Source organism: Sciurus carolinensis, chromosome 1, assembly GCF_902686445.1.
Source record: "Sciurus carolinensis chromosome 1, mSciCar1.2, whole genome shotgun sequence".
Lineage (NCBI taxonomy): Eukaryota > Metazoa > Chordata > Mammalia > Rodentia > Sciuridae > Sciurus > Sciurus carolinensis.
Window position 1 is genome coordinate 12,196,203 of NC_062213.1, and position 16,446 is coordinate 12,212,648.

The 16,446-nt window shown below is 48.5% G+C and overlaps 1 protein-coding gene across 8 annotated transcripts in view; it reads left to right on the plus strand.

Moving 5' to 3' along the window:
- The window catches only part of Asap1 (ArfGAP with SH3 domain, ankyrin repeat and PH domain 1), a 330,237-nt gene that overhangs the window by 275,651 nt on the left and 38,140 nt on the right, over positions 1–16,446 (plus strand). For all 8 annotated transcript variants that reach the window (XM_047548811.1, XM_047548846.1, XM_047548821.1 and 5 more), the window contains 5 exons: positions 948–1,035; positions 3,171–3,219; positions 9,534–9,697; positions 11,519–11,652; positions 13,529–13,620. In XM_047548811.1, the coding sequence (XP_047404767.1) occupies positions 948–1,035; positions 3,171–3,219; positions 9,534–9,697; positions 11,519–11,652; positions 13,529–13,620 (527 nt within the window). The remainder of the gene's footprint in view (positions 1–947; positions 1,036–3,170; positions 3,220–9,533; positions 9,698–11,518; positions 11,653–13,528; positions 13,621–16,446) is intronic.

The window sequence follows — 16,446 nt, forward strand, 5'->3', positions numbered from 1 at the left end:
TAAACACTTGGCATTGTTTGGGTGGAAACATGAGGATTTTCAGTCCTGACTGTGGGCCAAGGCAGGCAGCAGATCTGAGCTAACAGTTCCATTACTTGCTTCCACAAACTTCTGTGTCCAAGCAGAGCCCAACTCAGGCACTCAGATGGCTTATTCTTTAGCTCCTGCAGGAAGCAGGGTCCTGGTATCAGCACAGCACTGGCCAGCATGTGACCTTGGACAAGTGCAGCAGGAGTGCTGGAAAGTCTGTGTGACGAGACTCTGAGGTAGTGCACCTGCTTATGTTGGGTCTCTTACATGTGTGGGTGAGAGACATACTCATGAGTGATGGGAATCCTTCAATTCCTCTCTGCAGATATGGGACTGATTAAGCAAGGACTCTCAGGTGGTACTTACACCTGTACTTTTAAGAGAAGTAATGTAAATTTTGCATTGCAACCAAAATTTGTGGCTACCTTGGACATTGGATTTGGGATAATTGATTACTGGGGTCACTCTGAGCGAATGCACTGGGGCTCTCTGCATGTCACTGTAAGGTACTGTCTTGACAGTGCCAGCTGTGTGTGAATATGTGTAGGTTCCAGAAGGTGCCTTTCTAGGGCCCATTCTTCACTGCAAGTGAGGTGAATCATCCCTGGTTCCAGTAAGATGAGTCGCCAGGATCCCTATGTGCAGTTAAGACACCTACATTTTTTTTCCTTCTTAATGAGATTCAGAGCTCTAATGCAGTAAAGGACTTTACCTGCCAGCTTATAACTAAGGACAGAAACCTGCAGATCTGGTGCTGCCTTGCGGTACACTCGGCAGTGCCCAGAGGTCTATCCTTCCTTGCTCAACACGTGTTCTTGCATCACTGAACAGGCTTCGTGAACCGCATGCTGTGCTGCGGGCAGTCCGCAGGCCAGAGGGCAGTGCTGCACATAACATCTCTGCTTTCTTTTGTCCAGTCCAATAGGCAGCCAGCCAAGCTGAACCTTCTTACCTGCCAGGTGAAACCAAACGCCGAGGACAAGAAGTCTTTTGACCTGATTTCACGTGAGTCCTTTAAAACACTTTCTGTAGGTTGCTGTGGGTTCTGACACCTGCAGATGTCCGCTGTCTTGGATCCTGAAGCAGCCTTTCCAAGCACGGATCCAGAGTCACCCTGCAGAGCTTCTTGTCATTCCTGCACTTGCAGCTTTAGACTGGAGTCTTGCACTGTTGCCCAGGCTGGCCTTGAACTCCTAGGCTCCAGCAGTCCTCCTGCCCCAGCCTCCCAAGTATCTGGCCTACAAACATGTGCCACCATACCTGACTTTCTTGGGTCATTTAATTTGCACTCAACCCTCTTACAGTTGGGAAGGCATAGCAGTGTCAGATATGACGATGTTCAGAATATGAGGAGTCTGCATTGTATGTTGTGCTTGTGCAGTGCTTGACTGTGAGTCCACAGTTGTATCCTCTCAGAGAGTTGTTTCTAAGTATGTTCCCATTTCTCCTCTGGACCTCGAAGATGCTTTGGTATGAGGTCCAGACTTAGGTGTTTTTAAAGCCCTTCGTGATTTTAACATGCACGTGGAGTCAAAAGCTCTGATACAGACTTGGGAATACAGGGATACCTCTGTACCCATACAGCTAGTTTGCCTGGAGTTATATCCCTGCAAAATCAGGCTCTTAGAGGAAAAATCATGTTCTTGCTTCCAAGCAGGACTACCTTCAGATTTCATGAACTGCTGTCACTGCTTTCCCTCACTCACGTATGGTTCAGAGGTTACTTTTCCCTCGTGGTGAGAGCATAATGACCCCTCCCCACGCACACCCTGTCACGGGGTACAGCAGCTGGGGGTGTGCCGCTCTGCTAAGTTAGCGCCCGTGGCAGCACCTGGTGGCCACACTGCAGCTGAGGGGACACCTCCTCCTGCAGGGAGAGAGCCTGGCAAGCCAGTGGAGTGACTCTCGCCACCATCCCAAAATCCTGCACCACCAACCAAGGTTTGGTCCCTTCTCTGTCAGAGCCCAGAAAAGCAGACCAGCAACTGAAATGCGTGACCTGTGTGGAAGCACAAAAATACCTTCCTGCCCTGGAAATCCTGTTGATGCAGTTCCATGAATGCAAACTCAAAAACTGTCCTGATCCAGGAAATCGTCACGAGTCTCTTTAGATGGAGTCTGAGCTAGATGCTGCAGCACCCTGTAAAATTTAGATTCCCCATGATTTTTATGACTTAAGAGATTTCTTGGGTTATTGATGAGAAAGAAATAGGAAAACCTGGAATTATGGTATGATTTCAAAAAGCCAAGAAACCCTAGATATGAGAACCTTTGGGTTATTAATAATAGTTGTCATTATTGAGCATCTCAGTGTGCTAGGTATCTTTTATACATTATTGCCAACTCTCACAAAAGCCCTGTCAGGTTCCCATTTTACAGAAGGAAAAAAAAAAAACTGAGCTTAGGAGAGGTTCAGTGACTCAGGTGTGGTCACACAGCAGTAAGGTGGTATTCAACCGAGGCTGTCAGGCACTACTGCCCAGCCGTGTACTTTAACACACTCATTGTCTCTCTCGAGAAGGATGAGCGTGCCCAGCCTGGAGCAGTCATGTGAGGAAATGCTCATCAATGTTATTTCACCCTGAATGTCTTGAAACGTTCTTGCAAATCTGGAGTTTTAAGAAAGCACTTCTCTCGTGGACACCTGCCCCAAATGTCCAGTTTAGACCTTGCCTTCCCTTTCATGGGTTCCAGAAGTTGAGCCTTTCTTCCTTGAACAGAAAGCGGGGAGCAGCCCCACACCTGGGGCAAAGCCTGCTGCAGCCGCCCTGCAGGTGGGGTCCCAGGCCTTGGAGAAACGGCCAGTGGGCCCTTTCTGAGAAGGAGATGCTGGCACTCTTCACTTTTTCCCCAAAGCCCACCTGGTCAGATGGGACCTCCCCCTTCTCACTTTGTCTCAGAAGAGGTGCCTAATGTTTGCATGGTATTTGTGATATTTTACTATACTCCTCTTGTACTTGAGGAATAATATCAACAGAGCAAACCGTTCACCTGGCAAAGCAGGATGTAAGAACAGAATGACCTTAGATTCCTACTTTTGCTAGCTGGGTTTCTTTTTTCCTCCCCAGGAACCTTTAGGTCTGTGTTACACTTGAAAGGACGCTGCTTTCTGAGGTGTCACTCTCTTTCTTTTCTTTTAGATAATAGGACGTATCACTTTCAGGCAGAAGACGAGCAGGATTATGTAGCGTAAGTAGCCTGTAGCCTTGGTAGGAACTGCTCCTGGATCTCCAAGCTGCTTTCTCACACTGTGCTCCTCCCTGCATCTGGGTGCTCTGTCCTGTCTGCTCGGTACATGTTGGCACCTCCTGTCATTTCTGACCCAGGCCTCTCTGCCTCTGAGGTTATTGCTCCCTCCTCTGTGCCCGAGGCTGCTTCCCTCCCCCTGTGACCTTCTTGTGCTCACCCACGGCCTTCTGGAGACCAAGTGCTTCTTGAGGACAAGGGCTACACCTTACTTGTCTTTTAATCATGTCACCCACACTTAGAAGGGCCTTGCTCAGTGTCTGGTGACCAAATGCATGAGCCAGTCTACCTGGGTGCTTGGGTGAACCTGCAGAAGGAACAGGAGAGCCTGGTCTTGAAGAGCAACACTGGCAGGTGCCTTTCCCCAGGGCTGTGCATTGAGAAGAGCCAGGTTTGGTGTCACATGCTGCTGGGAGCAGCCCTGAGTCACCTTCCTTCCTGAAGCCGCCCTGGGCCATGGAAGGTGGTGCACAGCAGTGACGTTCTCAGCTGCTCACAACCTTGGTACTAAAGAGGGCAGTTCAACCTTCCTTACGATGATCAGGTTTCCTCCTCTCTGGCAAGTCCTTGGTAACGTGGGCCAAGTTTCACGCACCCCAAGCTCCTGTCCCGCCAGTGGCACACGGTCACTGTCCTCCTCCTTCCCTGATCCTTACCAGAGGGCCACAGGGCTCTTCACACCAGCATGCCTCGCCCTCGCCTCTTCCACCCACTCACACCCCCTTCTCTGCAGCGTTACTCTTTCCCTCTGGCGGAGAGGAAGTGGCAAAGGGAGAGAAGGAGACCAGAAGAGGGGTGGGGAGCATGTGGGGGTGGGAAGTACAGCAAAGGAGAACAAAGGTCAGTGGGACGGAAGGAAGGGCGCGGTCCGTGTGTCCGTTCGTCCTGCTGAATATTCATAAATACCACTGAGGTATCAAGAACAGGGCAAAGACTGAGGCTCCAGCTGGAAATTTAGCGGGGCAGACGCCAGCACAGGGCTGCTGGGGTCGGCAGACCGGCGCTCACCTCTGAGGTGCTTGGTCTGCTCAGGGACGTCCTAGAGGAAGGTCAGCTGAGCTGGCTCTGGCAGGGTGGGAGGATGGAAGCACTGCCCTGCAGGCGGGAGGTCCTGACAGCCAGAGGCAACGGGCAGAGCAGGGAGAGGCCCCGTGTCTGGGCGTCCTGGGCACAGAGTTGGCAGACCAGCGTGTGACTCAGGAACCAGACGAGAGCCCTCCGTGTCGGGAGGGCTGCCTCCCACCCACAGGTGCAGAGCGGCGGTGTTTATCGAGGTTGCCGTAGGGATAGGAGCTTGGATCCCTAGTTTGCAGATGAGGAAATGGGCATGGTGTGCCGTGGTCACTGTCCTGGAAAGCCAAGATGTCCCCCCAGACGGAATTCCAGACCCGTGGTGGAAGGTTGCTTCCTGAGCTTCTGATTCCTCTCCTCCCCTCTCCTCCTCCTTAGAGCCCTAAATGGAAAACAAGTGAGAAATCCGCAGGGGCAGTGAAGGCGTCCACTGCGTCTTTGCTGCCTTCTGTCTAAAACCAGGCCTGAGGCCTCCGGTCCCATTCCTTCTTAATGCCTCCAGGGGTCAGCCCCATTCCTTAGCGAGGTCGGGGTTCCTGCCTGTGGGGCTCGGCACTCTTCAGTAAACAGGTTGCTTGGTCCATCCTGGCACTGTCACCTACAGCCTCTGCAGGTGCTGGCAGAGGTGGGGCACAGCTGGGAGGTGACTCACACCGGGAGCGCGTCCCCGGAGGGAAGCCTCGGCTCTGCTCTACCTCGGTCCACACGGAGGCCGAGGCGCTGCATCATGGAGTTCCCACCCAGTGCGAAACTGCCCAGTGGGACCAAGTGAAACAAATCCCTTCTCACCAAGCGAGGGGCGTGTGCGTCCAGGCCAGCCGCGTGGCCTTGCCTCCAGGCTCTGCTGACAGCGCCTCTCACCTCAGGCAGATCGCTGGGCCACAGCCGTCTCTTCAGTAAGCTGATGGGAGGCATGGGACATGTCTCCACGCGCAGGATTTTGCGAGTGAGGAGGAAACGTGTGAAGCTCCTTGCACAGTGGCGATTTATTTTTTATCTTGTAGAAGTCAAACTGATTTTTAAAATATTAAAATACAATTATATATTGCTTCTTAGACTTTTTTATGTCCATTACTTTAAAATAATTTAAAAGTTCAAAAATATTGTCAGAAATAGTTACTTTGACTTTTATTTAATGTTTTTTTTTCTGTCGATGGACTCCGCACCTTATTTTATTTTATTTTTACACGGTGCCGAGGATGGAACCCAGGGCCTCCCAAGTGCTATGCAAGTGCTCCACCACCGAGCCACAACCCCAGCCCTACTTTGACTCTTGACCCTTTTGAAATGTAACCATTCCATTCCACCAAATCTGAATTACTTCCTCTGGAGACTTAATTGTATTTTTTTCTGATTATCCTGACAAACTTCTTTGTTTTATCCTGAGCCCTGGGATGAAGAAAAATATGTGGCAGAATGGAAGAAACTCTGAAAAGTGGTCCATTAAGTGCTTTTCCTCCCAGTCTCTTAGTCGAGTCGTAGGGCCCTGGGCAAGTCTCATAACTCCCCGGCTTCTGTTTCCTCATCTCTCAGGCATCTTCACCCCAGCCTCCAGGCTCTCAGGGAATTCCGTTTCAAAATCATAAGTTCTTGACACGTGGTGGAGACTGGCCCACAGTAGGGAGCCGAACGCCGTGGTGCCTGAGGAGAGCGAACTGGAAAGTCTGCCTCAGGAGGATGCAGTAATAGCAGTCCAGGCAGGGGGCTGCACCGTGGCTACTTCTGTGGTACCCAGTTTCTTGAATTGTGTTTGCTTTGTTTTGTTTTGTTTTTTGAGTACCAGGGATTGAACTCCAGGGGCACTCGACCACTGAGCCACATCTACAGTCCTATTTTATATTTTATTTGGAGACAGGGTCTCACTATGTTGCTTAGTGCCTCGCTTTTGCTGAGGCTGGCTTTGAACATGCAGTCCTCCTGCCTCAGCCTCCCAAGCCGCTGAGTTTAAGAAAATAATTTCTGGTTTCTAATTTGAGACTAAATAATTTAAAATACTGTTTAATTTAAAATGTGTCGCATGCCCTGCCCATTCTTAGGCATTGGTTCTGACTGAAGTGGCGCTTTCTGCATAGCAGTACGAAAGTGAAGCTGTGCAGGTGGATCATAATGTACTGGAGGTGAGCGCCACCTAGAGTCAAAGGTGTGCCTTGCACGCCCATGCTCTGAGCAGTTAGCTTTTTAATTCTCACACTTTCCCTATTATTCAAAATTTTTGTAGATGGTGTTTTGCTTTGTGTCAGTTTCAACGTACAATATACCAAAAAAAAACATTACTTGGGCTTGGTCTGGGACTGAGCAGTGGAGCACTTCCCTCGCACACATGAGGCACTGGGTTCGATCCTCAGCACCACATAAAAATAAATAAAGTTATTATGTCCAGGTACAGCTAAAGATATTTTTTAAAAGGAAAAAAACATACTGGACATACTCAGTTCTAAACCTCTGTACGACATTTTGAAGACAAGCATTTGTTTTGAACACAAGCAGTGGTTGGCAGTGTTTTTCATGATCTTTTTAAAACTTTGACCTTTTCTTCCTCATTCGTTAAAGTAATACAAGCTTATTTTAGTTAGGAAAATTACATAAAACCAGAGACAAGCTTTCCCTCATCAGTTTTTCCCCTAAAGAAAATCTCTCAGAGACAACCTCATAGACATGGTAGAGAACAGAAGACACAGAGACGAGCCCCCGCCTCTGTGCTGGTCTGGTCCTCGACAGGGGTGCCAAAAACATGCCCTGGAGAAAAGGGACTTTTTAACAAATGGAATTGGGAAACTGGTTATCCATGTGTGCAAGAATGAGACTGGACCCCTGTCTTTCACCCTGTACTAAAATCAACTCAAAATGGATCAAAGACTTAGAAATGAAGCCAGAAACTATGCAACTCCTAGAAGGAAACATAGGGTCAACACTCCTGGGCACAGGCAGTGAGTTTCTCAGAACCCCTAAAGCTCAGGAATAATGCCAAGAGTTAGTAAGTGGAATGATATCGAGTTAAAAATTACAGCAAAGGAAACAAGAAGAGAGAACCTACGAAGTGGAAGAAAATCCTTGCCAGCTACTCTTAAGACAGGATTAATATCCAGACTATATGAAGAAATCAAAACCACACCCAAAAAAAACTTCAATAAGTGGGCACATGACTAAACAGACTCTTCCTCAAACGAAAAAATACAAGTAGTTGACAAAATACTTGAAAAAATGCTCAACATCATTAGCTATTAGGGAAATGCAAATCAAAACTGAGTATTTCATCCCACACCAGTTATAATGGTAGCCATCAAGAATGCAAATAATAGTTCTGGAGAGGATGTGGAGGAAAAGGAACACTTTCACAACACTAGTGGGATTGTAAATTAGTAAAACCACCATGGAAATCGGTATGAAGGTTCCTCAGAACACTAGGGAGGGAACCACCGTATGACCCAGCTGTACTGCTCCTTGGTATTTATCTTAAAGAACTAAAGTCATACTGTACTAATCTGTGCATACCCATGTTTATAGCAGCACAACTCTCGATAGCCAAACTCACAATATAGAACCAGCCTAGGAGTCCCTCAGTGGATGGATGAATAAAGAAGATGTGGCATATATGCACAATGGAGTTTTATTCAGTCATAAAAAATAATGAAATTGTCATTTTCAGGACAATGGATGGAGCTTGAGACCATTATGATAAGCGAAATAAGCCAGACTCAAAGTATAGGGTTGTATGTTTTCTCTCATGTGGGAGCTAGAGAGGAAAAAGGAAAAGGTGGAGGGGAAGGAGATCAGTAAAGTAGAAGAAAGGCACCCAGCGGAGGGTAAAGGGGAAATACTGGGAATAAGTATTGGCCAAATTTTATTTTTATTTTGTGTGTGTGTGTGTGTGTGTGTATGAATGTGGAACAAATCCCACTATTAATGTAGTTATGCACCAATAAAAATATGGAAGAAAATAAATGGATAAATACATTTGTATATATCTATTATCACATATTTTGTTGGTAAAAATTTTTAAATCTGGAGTTTTTACATAATTAGTTATTTTTTACAAGTTCTCTGAACTACTTAGGGCAGCTAAAATCTGCCTGCGTGCACCCATCATGTGCCTAAGGTAGGGGGTGTTGTCACTGGTGGATTCCCTTGGGCTTTCTGTGAATGGACTAGGATTTGATTAGGACCCCGCTGTTTCTCATGAGATCGCTGTTTCCCCCAGGTCAGCGCTTTGCTTGCTCCCCGAATCCTTGGTCACAGTTAATTTACTTCCTGAGTCTCAACTTCAAAAGTCAGTGCAGTCAGATGTCCTCACTTAAGGAAGTAGGCCAGTGGGGACTGCCGCAAATCCAGGTTTCCTGCCCCTTCTAAAAGGGGCAGCTGCCACCAGACCACTCGAGATCCCTGCCATGGGACTGAGTTTGCCAGGTTTCGCTTTGTTTTCTCTCCAGTAGTGGGAATTGAACTCAATCGCTACATTCCAGCCCTTTTTATTTTTTGAGACAGGATCTCCCTAGATGACTGAGGCTGGCCTAGATCCTGTGATCCTCCTGCCTCAGCCTCCCAAGTCACTGGCATTATAGGCATGTGCCTGAAATCGGGCTCGCTTCATGATTCCCCTTGGTCATTTCCTGCTTTATTAATCGGCGCCCTGTCGTGGGGCTTCTGGGTTGTTTTACACGGAGGCTGGTAGTGAAGGTCCCGGGAGTGCCTGTGAGGCTCCTGCTGCGTGAGAAGCCAGGGGCGCGCCCGCTGTGTATTGCGCTTGTCGCTCTTTCCATGTCCATGTTCCTCTCGTGAGCTAGACGTTCACGGCTGCCCGCGTGACATCCTTCATTTCCACTTACGAATCCTCATAGACAGACTCGCACAGGGCACATGCCTCTGCGAGCTCTGCCCCCACGCCCGCCTCCCCCGGGGTCCTCGCCCGTCCCTCTGGCGACCCTTCATTCATAGGAACAAGGCACCGCGCGTTGATGCAGGTCCCGCCGTGGGCGCCTGCTTCCCTCGTCCGGTCCTCTCTCCTGTGTCGCTTCCCACTCTCACGTCTTCCTTCGAGCTTTTCTCTCATTTGGCCTCACTTAGTGGCTACTTGGGGCCTGGCGGGGGCGGGCCTCTGGGGAGTTCCTGATGAGAGCGGTGGTCAGCCGCGGAGGGAGAGGCGGCGGCCGCGCCCTGCTGAAGGCCGGCCTCTGCTGCTCTGACCGCAGGTGGATATCGGTGCTGACCAACAGCAAGGAGGAGGCCCTGACCATGGCCTTCCGAGGCGAGCAGAGCACGGGGGAGAACAGCCTGGAAGACCTGACCAAGGCCATCATCGAAGAGGTCCAGCGGCTCCCTGGGAACGACGTCTGCTGCGACTGCGGCTCCTCAGGTACTCGTCCCCGTGGGTGAACTGACCTGTCAGACGTCCACCTGCCCGTGCAGAACGTAAGACGGGCTCACCGCCCATGGGTGCTGTTGGACACGCGCACAGTGCCTGTTCCCTCGTGAGCGTCCCACCCTTAGCTGCTCCCTCCTGTGCCCTTTCTCTACCTGGAAGGTGCCCTCCTGTTCTCCTTGATGGCCATGCTGCTCCCTTTCCAACAAGGGTCAGTTAAATAAACGCCATGGTCACTGTGGGGAAGAGCACAGACGCGGCGGCCCATTTGAGAGCACCAGCCTGCCCTTGGGGCCTGGATGATCTCAGGTCCAGTCCCTCCACCATTCTGACCTGCAGCTGTCTGGTCCTGCAGTCAAGATGATAAGCCCCAGTAGCAGGGCTCGTACCACGTGCGTGTGAAGTCGACCGACATGTGATAGCTGACCCTCCTGCCCCCTGAAACCCTCCCCGGCCTCTGCCGCTCACGATGCCCCCCTCCCGCAGACTTCTGCTTCTGGGAAGACTCTACCACCAGGGTGTTGCCAGCTGACCGTGCAGAGGGCTTCCCCTCTGCTGAGGGCTGTGCTTGGGCTTCTGTTTAAATTATCGCACGGAAGCTCCAGAGGCACTCTGAGCAAGATCCTGATGTCCCCTGTTGACCGATGAGGATAGTGGGACTCAGACAAGGTGATTTGCTCAAGGTCACAGCCAGTGGAGGTGAGAACAGAGAGCCAAACCCAGTATTACCGGGTATTGTCATCGACTTCCGCTTGTGGCACTGGACTTCACAGGATGCCTTAAGCACCTCAGAAGTCACAGGTTTCCTACCATTTTCAGGTGTGTGTATGATAGTGACTCAGGAAATGGCAGAGGAGGAGTAACCACTCAGGTGCTGACCAGTCAGAAAGACACTCCTGTGTTTGTACATGATGTGGAGTTTCACTGGTCGTGCGTTCATACATGAACCCAGGAAAGCGATGTCCCATTCACTCTACTGTCCTTCCCATCACCCTTTCCTCCCCTTCCCCCCCACAACCAACCCTGTGAACCCCCACACACACCTATTGTGAGTCAGCATCCAAATATCAGAGAGGACATTTGACCTTTGGTTTTGAGGATTGGCTTTTTTCACGTAGCCTGATAGTCTCCAGTTCCATCCATTTACCTGCAAATGCCATGATCATCTTCTTTATGGCTGAGTAATATTCCTTTGTGAATATATACCATTTTCTTTATCCACATCATGTACAACCACAAGAATGCAATCCTAATTAGAATAAGTTATACTCCATGTATATATGATAAAATACACTCTACTGCCATGTATATCTAAAAGAACAAATTTTTAAAAAATAATAAAAAAAGAAACAATGAGAGTGCCAAAGACTTGAGTGACATAGAAATAAGTATTCCCATTGTCCTGGCGCCCTTCAGGATCATAGGGGGAAATCCCTAGGTCCCTGAAAGAAGCGGTGTTCAGTCTTTACGGCTGTCTAATTACCACAAAGGACTTATGGAGAAGTCTACTGAACTGGGTCACAGCAGGTCGTAATGTGAAGTTAATTAATAGCTTAGCATGCAGACCCTGGTGAGAGGACTGGGTGCGCCTTCTGTCCCTCCTCCTGTGATGGTTCACAGGATCTCAGGAAAAGTCGTCTTTGCATTTCTGTAAGGACAAGGGGTTTATTTCAGTATCAAAATGAAACTTTTATAATAACCCCTAGCATCCGTTTCTTCCTCATAATTCCTTACAAGTTTTATACTCTTTCAGCTTTCTCTAGAGTTGCATGCTAAATTAGATATCTTATTTGTTTCATCACATTGTTTCCACAGAACCCACATGGCTTTCAACCAACTTGGGTATTTTGACCTGTATAGAATGTTCCGGCATCCATAGGGAAATGGGGGTTCATATTTCTCGCATTCAGTCTTTGGAACTAGACAAATTAGGAACTTCTGAACTCTTGGTAAGTTGTAACCTTTTCTTTGAAAGAGAACTTGACGTTTATTTTCATGAATACATTTAATAGATTGATTGTTTCTGCCGAGTACAAACAATTCTAATTCCTGGATTTTATGAGTTTCAGTAGATAATTTTTTTTATCTTTTTTACATGTAATGTTTACTATTTCTACTTTCTGTTTGAAAAATAGCAACTCATATGCTTCTGTAATGATCTCAATGAAATGGGTGCTGCTCTTCTGGGTTGGGCTTTTTCAAAACTGTTCAGGGTTTTTTGTTTGTTTTAAAGCTGCTTTTTAAGATTAGGAATTCGTTTTTATATGCTTCTCTATAATAAGTTAAAATCACCTGTTCACATTACCTGATGACTTCTGTTATTAAAAATACTGACTGGAGCTGAAGAAATAGCTCCTCTTGGAGAGCACTCGCCTAGCATGCGCAAGGGCCATGGTTCGAATCCCCGGCGCCTCAGAGAAAAAGTAATAATAATAATAATGACTCAAAAGTTTTTCTCAATTTGTACTGTTTCTATGTTTATAAAAGTACATGTGACTTAGAAGTGGCCTATTAATAACTGTCACAAAACCAGTTATTCCTTAACCCATGACTTCTTTACTTCATAATGGAATAAATGATATGAATCTGTGTTGCTTAGCTTTCTAATATGAAAACAAGTTTATGAACACTAAATTTGTTTTTCTTTAATCCCTGCTCCTCCCATCATGACTAACCCACATTTTGAGCCCTCATCAGATCCAGGTTTAATCGGCCCTGCAGTAAATGCATCGAGGAACGGAACACAAGGCCCAGGTGCCATCTGCCTGGTGCCCTGTGGCCATGATCCCTGTTCTGCACATTTTTAACCTTGGTGCACTAAGAGAAAGCCTTTGTATGTAAAGTGAAAACATAAGTAAAATAAAACTCGGACAGAAGGGTCTCCCTGGAGCAGCTCCGAGCGAACTAGAGCTCAGAGCAGGCTGAATACCTAGCTTATCACTGGCCTGTCCAGAGAAGAGTACCACAAAGTCAGGGCAGCCCTCCCCAGCTGAGCACCCTCTGAGCAGGGTGATTCTCCTTGTGTTGTGTGTGCTTCCTCCTTCAGAAAGTAGGCGCTGTGCTGGTCAGGGGCTCCCCGCTTCACGCAGGCTTGCAGAGAAAGGCTCAGACCCAGTACCTGGAGTGCACAGTCGGTCCACCCCATCTCCGTGACTGGTAGAAATGAAACCTGGTCCAGCACCTGGAAAGGGGAAGGCCGGGTACTGAACACTTGATGTGCAGCCAGCCCACGAGTTGTCTACCCAGAGAACAGTGCGTCTTCACCTTCACCTTCCTCTCCATGTCATGTGAATGACCAAAGGCCCGCAGGACAGATTTTCTTGGAAATATCTCGAACCCAGAAACAAAATGTTTCCCAGGTCCTCAGTAGTTTCCTGTAGTGTCTTAATCTATACCCAAATATAAAACGTAATCCTACTTTTCTGCCCATGAGGAGTGAATTTTATTATAAAGAGGAGCCGAGCTGGGGTTTCCATGCATTGAGAGTTCAGCCTGTACTCAGAGATGGCGCTTTCTCTCCCTGATGTCAGAGGGTTTATCTGTGGGTAGGACCAGACCCTATTCTATTCTGGCATTCACCACTTGATATTTGGTATTTGTAGACATGATTGATTTTCTTGTCAGTGGCTCACCCATTTCTCTGATTCAGTGTCTGGCACGTAGTAAGTAGATGCTCAGTAAATTTTTGTTGACCAGTTGAATGGATGGTTTATATCCTGAGTCAAATGAAGGAAAGTATACATTCAGAAATCTCAAAACTTAATAATAGGAAGCTTTTAACTAAAAGTAAAGACCTTACTGTATTGTGTTTTGTTTATGTTGCAGCTGGCCAAGAATGTAGGAAACAATAGTTTTAATGATATTATGGAAGCAAATTTACCTAGCCCCTCACCAAAACCCACCCCTTCAAGTGATATGTAAGTATCTCTAATGTACTAAATTCTTCACTGTTCTAAAATTGTTTTCCTATCCACCCCAAAAGTTGTCTTAGAGGTTATGTTTTCCCATCATCAGGGAAAAACAATGCAAAGAAAAGTTATCTTGAAGTGTGTTTCTGGAATCCATAGATCCTTTCCACCCTCGGCTTCCCCAGGTCGGTGCAGCTGTTCCTGTGGGGCATAGCACGTCGTGAGGGTGAGGGTGTTTGCTCTACTCATAGCGTTGCGTGTTATAAAGATTGCTGGAGCCGGGCGCTGCGGTGCTCGCCTGTGATCCCAGAGACTCGGGAGCCAGGAGGAGCTCAAGTCCAAGGCCAGCCTAGACGCGCAGCAAAACCCTGTCGAAAAAGCAGGAGATTGGGATTTACAGCTCAGTGGTAGAGTGCTCTTAGGTTCAATCTCTGGTGCTGAAGAGAGAGAGAGAGAAAGAGAGATTCCTATCAGATTGGCAAAACTCAGATGCTCACCGGCCGACTCGGCACGTCATAGGGAAGCAGACATTCTAACTTGTTGCTGGTGGAGGAACAAAATGGTGCACTCTAAGAAAGGAATTAGCTCTACTTTCCAAAGCTGTAAGTCTGTTTCCCTTCGACTCGACTGCCCCACTTCTGGGAATTGATCCCTCCTCTGTAGCAGGCAAAGATTGGAAACAAAGCAAAGTACCCTGTGGTGGGCCTCTGAGTGAACGTTAGGGCACAGTCACGAAACTGAGCATGATGGGGAGTATCGTGACATAAAAGAAAGCAGGATTCAGAGCGCTGAACCAAACACTGCCCTGGGGGAAGAGGGGTGCCAGAGCACACCGTCCCTGATCCAGGCGCATGTTCAACCTCGGGAACTGAAATCTGGCTCAGTCCGTTGATAATTCCTCCCAAGTCCTTCACTGCTCACTACCCAGATCTTAGATTTGGGTAGTAAAAGATTCATGAACGTATATATTTATTTGAACTTAACATTTGCTTGAACAACACTTGAAAGCTTATAGGAAATCAATAAAATTGCATGCTCTGGGCAGGAGTGGGCGTGAGGCTTCCGTACCCTTTGATACCACTTTTATGTCGGAGCCATGTAAATCTATCAATCTGTTAAAACTGTTTAAATCCAATTAAACCCAGGGCCCTGTGCGTGGCCGTCACGCTCCCCCGAGCCGCACCCTCAGCCCCCACAAGTCAGGGTTCTAAGTGCCGCGTATGAGTTGGCGAGAGACTGACGCTTCCCCCAGTGGTCAGGGAAGGCCTTGGAGGAAGAAGACCGGAAGTAGGTACACCCTTCCTTGGACACCAGATGGGAGAAACCACTGAAATTATTAGTGGTCACGTTCAGGCTGCCCCCGGTCCTGGAGCCTGGAGGGTAGCATAGGTGCGACCCAAGGGACGAAGCGGTTAGTAACTGGGTGGTGTCACAGGAGAAGGGCTTGGATAGCACCCCACCTAACACGGAGGCGGTCTTGCCTGGCAGCAGTGTTCAAGTATTGTCCCGTCACAAGAACTGCCGATGTCTTTTCCACACTAGTAAGAGCAAGTCACACTGAGAAGTTGACTTGATCATCGAGCTGCCCTGAACCCAGAAGGTCTGAGCCGCCTCACCAGCCTTCTTGCCGCCGGGCTTGAGCCCACGCAGGAGCCGGCTCGCCCATGCCAGTGCTCCTAAATGTCTGCACCCCAGACCTAAGGCCTTGCTGGGAGAGTGCGCAGCCAGGCTGCTGGACTGCACAGCGCCGCCCTGCTGGCCACCTTAGGCGAGGCCTCTGCCTCAGTTTGCTCAGCTAAAGACTGGGTCTACCTCTGGGGTTGTGGTGAGGCTGGAATAAAAAATGCTTGGGGGCAGCACTCAGTGTTATATAAGTATTTTTTATTTTATTTTTTATTTGGATAGCTACCCAGAGAAAGTGAACCTTATATAACATTTATTTCTTCACTCAGCAAACACTTTCTTTGTTTCTTTTGAGACAGTCTAAGTTGCTCAGACTGGCCTTGAATTTGCAGTCCTCCTGCCCCAGTCTCCTGAGTAGCTGGGATTTCACGCATTTGCCACCTGCCCAGCTCATTCAGTAAATTCTTATCTGGCCACTTCTGTGCTTCTATGCTCTGGGCATAGCGTTAGGTGCTAAAGGTACAGTAACAAGACAGAGTTCCTGTCCTTATGTTCTGACTAGGGAGAAGAAAACAGAATATAAAAGTAAATAGTATAATTTCTCCTAGAATTAGGTGTCATAAAGAGAAAACAGGAGCGCGAGTAGGTTTTGGGGCAGGATGGGACAGCTAGAGTGGAGAGCTGCAGGTAGGTGAGCAGGGGATGGTGGCCGGGCCACTGGACAGTGGTGCAGGCCAGGCGTGGCCATTCTCAGCTGTAACACAGAGGGGCCGAGCAGGAGGCAGATCGTGGGGGACAGCTTTCGAAGCAGAGGCAGGGCCAGGTCACAGGTGGCCCTGCAGGCTGTGTGGTGGTTGAGAGGGTCTGACCAGGACAGGCTTGGTGATCCGAGTTCTGTTTTTAATGGTCATTTTAGCACAGCAGTTTTCAGCCAGGGGTGACTGTCCCTGCCACCAGAGGACACTTGACCATGTCTGGAGACATCCTGGCGTCACGACCTAAGCAGGTGCCACTGGCCCCACTGGATAGAGGCCAGGGGCACTGCTCAGCATGTTACAGTGCGTAGGAAAGCTGTTCACAGCGAGGAGTTGACGCAGCCCAAAATGTCTCTAGTCCTGAGGTTGAGAAAGCCAGCTGTGGCCAGTGGTGAAGGACAGACCTTGGGGGCAGGTGAGAGCAGGTGTGCCAGGTCACTGAGAAGCGAGGCACAGT